Genomic DNA, 9680 nt, shown 5'->3' on the forward strand with positions numbered 1-9680 from the left:
TTAAATACTTTCCTAATTGGCCCTAATTGCTTTCCCTACATTCACATTCATCTCCTTCCATTTCACTTCCCCAGGGAGTCAGAATGTTCTTTTAAAACCAGATATCTTATCACATATCTTTCCCTGTTTAAATACTTCAAATTGCTTCTATGATACCTATGATAAAATGATAAATCCTGAATTCGTTACATGGCCTATTCTTTCACAAGGCCCTGCTTGATCTGGCCCCCATATACACCTGTCTAATCTAATCTGGTACTGTTGTCTCCCTTACAACTATAGCTACACTGACCTTCTTTCAATTCTTTTGGCACCAAACCTTTTCCCACCTCAGGACCTGCACTCATGCTGTCCCTCTGTCTTAAATTTGTGATGGGAATATGTGAACCAACTTCTAAAGAATAAGAAGATGTCAGCCTAACCTAAAAAATTAATTGTTATGAACCTCAAGTATTGTGCATAACTCCAGTGTTCAGCTGAGCTGTTAGATGATTCCTATATATATATATATATCACTGTTGTGGCTTCTCTCATTGTGGAGCACAGGCTCCGGACATGCAGGCTCAGCGGCCATGGCTTACGGGCCCAGCTGCTCCGCGGCATGTGGGATCTTCCTGGACCAGGGCACGAACCCGTGTCCCCTGCATCGGCAGGCGGACTCTCAACCACTGCGCCACCAGGGAAGCCCGATTCCCATATTTTTAAAGAATAAGAAGTTGGTTCACAAATCACTTCCTCAGAGGGTTAAGGATTCTCTTCTAATGTCCTTCATAGCTCTAAACACAATTTATAATTTCATTAATTTATATAATTGTTTGATAACTCATCCCTATTAGTCTGTGAACTCTAAAAGGAAAGGGATCATATCTACTTTTTAAAAATTCTGTATAATAATTGTCTAGCATATAGTAGATACCAAACACTTTGAACAAATGAGTGAGTGAAATGTTTGGGGAAGCATTTAGTTCAGTGCTTGGCAAACAATACTCAACTTGATTTTCCTTTTTCATTTTAAACATTTACATTAGATATTGGTCTTTTATTTAATGGAATGTTGCTAGGGTTTTTTTTTTTAAAGTATGTATTTTAAATCTTTCGGATGGCCACAGATGTCCACTAGATGTCAGCCTAACTGAAAAAATTAATTGCTATGAACGTCAAGTATTGTGCATGATTCCAGTGTTCCGTTGAGCTGTTAGATGATTCCTATATTTTTAATTAAATGAAGATATAATGTTTTCGTAAATACCTTTGAATTTGAGATGGTGGATGCTCTATGATTGTATATTGAGTACTGAGAATATAATTCTCTTGTGTTGTAAAACTCTATTAATAGTAAAATATTTATGAAATATAATAATAAGGTAATAAAAGCTGCTAATATTTATTTGGCTTCAACTACATGCCAGACACTTTGCTAAATGCTTAAATGTTTTATCTCATTTAATCTCAATTGATTTCTAAATTAAGACAGTAACTAAAACTATCTCAAATGATTAAAAAATCCTGTGAGATAAATAGTATTACTAGCACCATTCAAAAACTGGAGTTTAAAGAGGTTAAGTAGCTGTTCTTAAAAACTCCAAAAGAGATAGCATAATGTATCATAATTACTTATTTATTAAAAATAAACATTTATAAAAAATAAAAAATTTAAAAATACTTCTTTGGTCAAGAGGTTGTTATTTAATTTTATTTATTTTATTATTTATTTTGGCTGCACTGGGTCTTAGTTGCGGCACGTGGGATCTTTTAGTTGCAGCATGTGGACTTCTTAGTTGTGACATGCATGTGGGCTCTAGTTCCCCAACCAGGGATCGAACCTGGGCCCCCTGCATTGGGGCCCCCTGGAGTCTTACCCACTGGACCACCAGGGAAGTCCCAAATATGTTTTAATAATGGGTGACTTGTCAACATTCATTGCCACTTGGAACTGAGGATTTTGTTTATATTACAGCTAAATAAATGATGCTGTTTAGTGGAAGAGATTAGGATGGTAGTGGAAAGAGCACAGATTTGGAATTACTCAGACTTTGGTTTGCATCTCAGTATCACGATTTACTAGCTTTACTCTGATGTTGGGCAGGTTATTTCCTATCTTTGAGCCTCAGTTGCCTTGTCAGTTAAGAGGGGTTATAATGTAATGCCTGCTTTACAGTGCTGAAGTAAAGGTTAGATAGGAAAGTATATGGAAAGTGCCTACCACAGTGACTGGCATGTAATAAGTCATAGTTTTTATTATTTTTTTAATAAATGTCTCAATCTGAGAAAAATAGATATTAATTTTGTGGATACTATGGGTACACAAACCCTCATATTTTTGTGATGGTAGATGAATATGCAAAATACCAATGCCAAGTTCATACCCAAATGACTTAAAATTCATCTATGCACAGTTACGTACAAAAATTATTTAACTTGCAAAATTATTGATAATATTTTTATTGAGGAGCTAAGGATTAAGATCATATATTTTGTACTCAGTTGACATTTTTCAAGTACCTTTGGTGTTTGGGTATGATGATGAAGGAGGTAGAAATGAGATTCACTATCTTCTTTCCATATTTATCACTTACCATTTACTAATATAGTACATTACTTCTTGCTTAGATTCCTTTAATAGCCTCCCAAATCATCTCTCCATTTCAGTTTCCTTTACACAAGTTGGAAAAATGGATACTCCCCAAATTACAGCTCAAACCATGTGACAGCTTGCTCAAGCATCTTCAGTCTCCATTGCCTACCAATGTAAGTATACACTAATCTTGGTTGGAGTCATATTGTAGACTGTTTCCCCATTTTTACTTTACGATATGCCCCTGTGTACATCCAGAGCCAGATCAGGATATGTGAGCACAAAAACTAACAATTATAAAAGTACTTTACTTATCTATGTTTATAAACAAATATAGTATGTTTTGTGTGGTTTTAATTTATGTACATGGTATCATACTGTGCCTATAATTCTGTAGTTTTCCTTACTCAATATTATATATATGAAATCTGTTTAATATTGATTAGAGGTAGGTAGACATGATCTATTTCTTTTGGCTGTTGTATAGACCCATCTTACGAATATACCACATTTTGTTTGTCCAGTCTGCTACAGGGGGATAGTTAGAGTGTTTCCAGTTTTCACTGTTAAAAATCATGCTGTAGTGAACATCTTCATGTATCCTAGAACACAAATATTAAGAGTTTCTTTAAGAGGTCTACATATAAGTGTCTGCATATTTTTTATTTTACTAACTACCACCAGTTGCCTTCAGCAGAAAGTTCCTGTTTCCTCCCATTTTAACGAAAGCTTGATAGATATTATTGGGTGGAAATAGTATCTTCTGGGCTTTTTTTTTTTTTCAAATGTGCATTTCTTTGGCTGACTTCAAGATTGAGACTCTTTTCCTAAAGTGATTGGCCTTTTAATTTTCCTTCCCTGTGCATTGACAATTCATGTCCTTTGCCCATTTTGTTGTTGTTGTTGAATTGTTGACATTTTTTTCTTTTTTCCCCCCTCTTTTTTTTTTACTGAATCTAAAAATATCTGCTTCTTATTTGTCATAAACCTTTAGTGTCTTTAAATTTTTTTTTTACTATCTTAAATTTATATGTAATTAAAATTCAAAGAATTGAGTATTTTAGTACATGAATATGATGTATTTCTTCATTTTTTTCAGCTCTTTAATTACTATTATGAATTTATTTGCTTATAAATAGTAATATAATTAAATTTCATACATTGAATTCTTATATTCCTAGAGTTTTGGTTGCATTTCTCAGGATTTTCTATGAAAATGATTATGATTTTCAAATAATGACAATTTTGTCACTTTAAAATACTCATACTTATTCATTATCGTGCCTTTTTGCATTGGTTAGGGCCTCCAGTATAATACTGACTAGGAGCAATGCTAGCAGGTATCTTGGTGCATTCCTGACTTTAATCTGCATGCTTTTAATGTTTCCTATAAATTATGATGCTTGATATAGAATTGTCTAGATACTTGCTAAAGTTTCTTTTAAATCCCAGTTTTCCAGATTTTTGTTTCTTAAAAATCATGAATAAGTAGTTGAACGTATCAAATGCCTTTTCTGCATTTATTGAGATACTTATGTTTTTCTCCTTTAATCTGTTAATATGGTAAATTGCACTGTTTTTATTTTTTGTCATTATTATCAGTTTTGCTTTTTTATTATTCCAGTTTTTTATTATTATTAGTTCATTTCATTTGGAACTCAGATATATAATTTAATTAATAATTTTCCTCAGTTGATGATACTCTGTCATCATTTGACCATATCTCCTCTGCTGTATCATTTTACTTATTTCTATTTTCATTATCCACAACTCTATTCCATTTCTTCTACCCACACTTTTACTTTAATGTATTTGTTATATATCCTGATACAATAAAGTGTTATTTTTTTGTGTGTGTCTATGCATTAATTTATACAAATGTTATTGGTTTATAGCTATTGCTTTGTTTCAACTTTTTTTCACTCAACACTGTATGTTTAATTCTATTTTGTTGCTATCTATGCACCTGCTGTATTGTTTTTAAGTATAGTATAGTATATTAGTAATATATAGTGTAATATTTCAGATTATGTACGCTTTGCATTTACTTATCTATTCCCCCAGAGATGGGCACCTAAAGTAACTTCCAACTTTCTGCAACTATAAAATAACACTGTGATAAATATCTTCATGTAAGTTGCTTTTTGATTTGTGCCCTGGTTTCTTTGATGCTTATACCCAGGTATGTGATTGTTGGAACATGAGATAATTTGTACATTGATTTTATTAAATTCCACCAGAATATTTTCCATAATACTGCCTCAGTTACACTCCTGCCAGTAGAGTAGGAGAAATCTTATTTCTCTACTTTCTTACCTACAGTTGCTGTTATCTGATTTTTTTTTTTTTTTGTCTGCGTTGGGTCTTCGTTGCTGTGCTCAGGCTTTCTCTAGTTGCAGTGAGTGGGGTCTACTCTTCGTTGTGGTGTGCGTGCTTCTCATTGTGGTGGCTTCTCTTGTTGCAGAGCACAGGTTCTAGGCGCACGGGCTTCAGTAGTTGTGGCACGTGGGCTCAGTAGTTGTGGCTTGCAGGCTCTAGAGCGTAGGCTCAGTAGTTGTGGTGCACGGGCTTAGTTGCTCCGCGGCATGTGGTATCTTCCCGGACCAGGGATCAAACGCATGTCCTCTGCATTGGCAGGCGGGTTCTTAACCACTGCACCACCAGGAACTCCCTGATTTTTAATTTTTATTAATTTGATTAATGTTAAAGTATATATCAATGTTGAAATTGGCATTTCTCTGATTCTAGTGTGTTTCTCTGATTTCTATACTTACTTGCCACTGAGCTTCCTTTTATTTTTATTTTTTTTAAGTTTTATTTATTTATTTTTGATGTGGACCATTTTTTAAAGTCTTTATTGAATTTTTTACTATATTGCTTCTATTTTATGTTTTGGTTTTTTGGCCATGAGGCATGTAGGATCTTAGCTCCCCAACCAGAGGTTGAACCTGCACTCCCTGCATTGGAAAGCGAAGTCTTAACCACTGGATTGCCATGGAAGTCCCTGGGCTTCCTTTTAAATGATTCACCTACTTACGTCCTTTGCCTGTTTTTCTATTGAGGTTTCCTGTCTTTTTCTTATTCATTTGCAACTGTTTCTTATACATGCCGTATATTAATTCCTTAGCAGGTTTTAAACACTAAAAATATTTTCTTTGGTCTGTCAACTGTCAGTTTTGCCTATGACGTCCTTGTGAGCAGAAGTTCTCAATTTTGATGTATATAAATCCATTTTTTAAAAATGTTTTGTGTTTTTAGGTCTTGCTTGAGAAGTCCTTTCAACCCTAAAATCACTCAGATATTTCCTTTTATTTTCTTCTGTTAGCTTTTAAATTTTGCCTTTTACACTTGAGACTTTATTCCAGATGGCATTCCCCTGTGTGTATGGCATAAATCAGGGAATACTACTTTATTCTTCTGGATATATTGAGCTAGTTTTCCTAACACTATCTGGAAAGTAATCTATTTTTTTCTATTGATTTATGGTGCTGCCTTTATCAGACATCAATTTCTATTTCTGAACTTTCTATTCTGTTACATTGTGTATTTGTTTCTGTGTAATTGCATAGTACATTTATTACTATAGCTTTGTAGATTGTATTAATATCTGGGAAAGAAGTTCTTCCATTTTACTTTTTCAAAATTAGATTAGTTTTTCATGAACCTTTATTTCATGTAATTTCAATGATGTGATTGTTAAATCTTCTAGAATTTTTATGGAAATCTGAATTAGTTATCTATTGCTGTATAACTAATTACTCCATAACTTAGTGGCTAAAACAACAATAAATATTATCGCTCAGCTCTGTGGATCAGGAATTCAAAAATATCTTAATTGAATGGTTTCTATCTTGAGGTCTCTCATGAGATTGTAACCAAGATGTCAACTGAGGCCACAGTCATCTAAAGGCTTGACTTGGTCTGGGGGATTCCTCTCCAGGTAGGTTCACTCACATGGCTGACAAGTTGATGTTGACAGTTGGCAGATCAGTTCCTTGTCACATGAATCTTGTGACAGAGCTTCTTGAATATCCTTACAACATGGAGGCCGATGTATGCTAGAGCAAGTGATCCAGGAGATAGCAAGGTAGAAGCTGCAACGTTATTTATGACCTAGTCTCAAAAGTCACACTCCAACATTCCTGCAATATCCTATTGATTGTACAAGACAGCTCTCCTCAGTATGAGAGGTGACTACACCAGGAAGCAAGAATCACTGGGGGCCATCTTGGAGGCTGAGTACCTCAGTTCACCCTCTGGCTGCCAATAATTAATGTCGCTCTCACATGCAAAATAGACTCATCCTTCTCACAAGACTCCCCCAAATCTCACCCCACTACAGAATCAGCTTGAAGTCCAGAATCTCATCTAAATAAGGTCCAGAGGTGATGAGGCTTCTTAGGTATAGTTCCTTAAGTACAGTTCTTTGAGTACAGTTTCTTTTGATCTGAAAACTTGTGGACTTAAGAGAGGGAACCAAACAATGCCATGTATATCAGGAGGCAAGAATCACTGGGGGCCAGTCTTAAAGGATGGCTACCACAAAATTTCATTTAACATTTCTTATAAGACAGGTCTATTGGAGACAAATTCCTTCAATCTTTGTTTAAGAAAGTATTTCTCCTTCACTTTTCTTTTCGAATGAAAGATTCTTTAAATTCTGTGGTGCGTTACAATTTTCAAAAGTGTCACGTACATGATTTCATATAATCCCATAATAAACTTTCTTTAACCCTCTACCACTATATTGCCTCATACCCTTTCCCTCTCCCCTCTAGTAACTAGTTTGTTCTCTATATCTGTGAGTTTGCTTCTTTTTTTTTTTTTTTTTTTAACATCTTTTTTGGGGTAAATTTATGACGAGCTGGGAGGTCTCTTGTTGACCAGTGACTTGAAGTTGGCTCTCCTACCTCAGAGGCAGAGCCCTGACTCCTGGCTGGAGCACCAAGAGCCTTTCATCCACACAGCTCAGAATGAAAGGAACCGAAGCTCCCCCCTCCGCCTTCCGCAGTCTCCGCCTGCGAAGGGGCTTCCTAGTGTGTGGAAACTTTTCCTCCTTCACAGCTCCCTCCCACTGGTGCAGGTGCCGTCCTTATTCTTTTGTCTCTGTTTTTTCTTTTTTTCTTTTGCCCTACCCAGGTACGTGGGGAGTTTCTTGCCTTTTGGGAGGTCTGAGATCTTCTGCCAGCCTTCAGTAGGTGTTCTGTAGGAGTTGTTCCACATGTAGATGTATTTCTGGTGTATCCGTGGGGAGGAAGGCGATCTCCGCATCTTACTCTTCCGCCATCTTCAAGCCGTCCTCCGAGTTTGCTTCTTTTGTGTTTTATTCCCTAGTTTGTTGTATTTTTATGATTCCATATATAAGTGATATCATACAGTATTTGTCTTTCTCTGTCTGACTTATTGCACATAGCATAATGTCCTACAAGTCCATCCATGTTGCTGCAAATGGCAAAATTTCATTCTTTTTTTATGGCTGAGTAGTATTCCATTGTAGGTGTATCTACCACATCTTCTTTATCCATCATCTGTTGATGGACACTTAGGTTGCTTCTATATGTTGGCAATTGTAAATGATAATGCTATGCGCATTGAGGTGCATGTATCTTTTTGAATTAGTGTTGTTGGTTTTTTTGGATATATACCCAGGAGTGGAATTGCTGTGTCATATAGTAGTTCTATTTTTAGTTTTTTGAGAAACCTCCTTACTGTTTTCCACAGTGCCTGCACCAATTTACATTCCCACAACAGTGTATGAGGGTTCCCTTTTCTCCACATCCTTGTCAACATTTGTTATTTGTGTTCTTTTTGATCATAGCCATTCTGATGTGTGTGGGGTGATATTTCATTGTCATTTTGATTTGTATTTCCCTGATGATTAGCGATGTTGAGCATCTTTCCATGTGCCTGTTGGCCATCTGCATTTTCTCTTTGGAAAAATGTCTATTCAGTTCTTCTGGCCATTTTTTAATTGAGTTTGTTTTTTTTGATGTTGAGTTGTATGAGCTGTTTATATATGTTCCGTGTTAACCCCTTATCAGTCATATCATTTGCAAATATCTTCTCCCATTCAGTAGGTTGTTTTTTTGTTTGTCGATGGTTTCCTTTGCTGTGCAAAAGCTTTTGAATTTAATTAGGTCCCATTTGACTATTTTTGCTTTTGTTTCCTTTGCTTTAGGAGACGGATCCAAAAAAACACTGCTTCAGTTTGTGTCTAAAAGTGTTCTGCATATGTTTTCCTCTAGAAGTTTTATAGTATCCAGTCTTACATTTAGGTCTTTAATCCATTTTGAGTTTATTTTTGGACAGCTACTTGTAAAAGAATAAAATTAGAACATTCTCTAATACCATATACAAAAATAATCTCCTTTGCTTTTGAAGAATAATTTGGCTGGATAGAGAATTCTAGGTTGGTGGTTTCTCTTTCAGCACTTTAAATGTATCACTCCACCCTCTTCTTGCTTGCAGGGTTTCTGAAGAGAATTCTTATCCTGTTCCTTTGTAGGTAAGGCGTTTTTTATTTCCAGCTTCTTTCAAGATTTTTTGTCTTTATTTTCTGCAATTTGAATATGATATGCCTAGGTATAGATTTTTTTGTATTTTATTATACTTGTTCTCTGAGTTTCCTTAATATGTGGTTGATATTTGTCATTAATTTTGGAAAATTCTCAGCCATTATTCATAATTTCTTTTCCTTTCTCTTTCTCCTTCTCCTGCTACTCCCATTGAATTTTTGTAATTGTCACATAGTTCTTGGATATTCTATTCCATTTTTTCTCTTCTGTTTTCTCTTTGCTTTTCAGATATTGACATATCTTCAAGCTTACTAATTCTTTTATTGGCCATGTCCAGTCTACTGATGAGTCCATCAAGGGCATTCTTCATTTCTTTTACAGTGTTTCTGATTTTTAGCATTTAATTTTGATTCTTTATTAAGGCTTACATGTCTCTGCTTATATTACTTACTTGTTTTTACATGTTGTCAATTTTTTATATTAGAGCCCTAGGATATTTATCATAGTTATTTTAAATTCTTTTTTTAAATTTTTATTGGATTATAGTTGATTTACAATGTTGTGTTAGTTTCAGGTGTACAGTGAAGTAA

At 34.9% G+C, this 9680-nt stretch overlaps 1 protein-coding gene across 1 annotated transcript in view; it reads right to left on the minus strand.

Moving 5' to 3' along the window:
- Positions 1–242: 242 nt before the first annotated feature.
- The window catches only part of LOC112415094 (calcium-activated chloride channel regulator 1-like), a 38459-nt gene continuing 29021 nt past the window's right edge, over positions 243–9680 (minus strand). Inside the window, 1 exon segment of the mRNA XM_024767882.1 lies at positions 243–422. Coding sequence (XP_024623650.1) covers positions 243–422 — 180 coding nt within the window.

This window comes from Neophocaena asiaeorientalis, unplaced genomic scaffold (assembly GCF_003031525.2).
Source record: "Neophocaena asiaeorientalis asiaeorientalis breed wild unplaced genomic scaffold, Neophocaena_asiaeorientalis_V1.1 scaffold546, whole genome shotgun sequence".
NCBI lineage: Eukaryota > Metazoa > Chordata > Mammalia > Artiodactyla > Phocoenidae > Neophocaena > Neophocaena asiaeorientalis.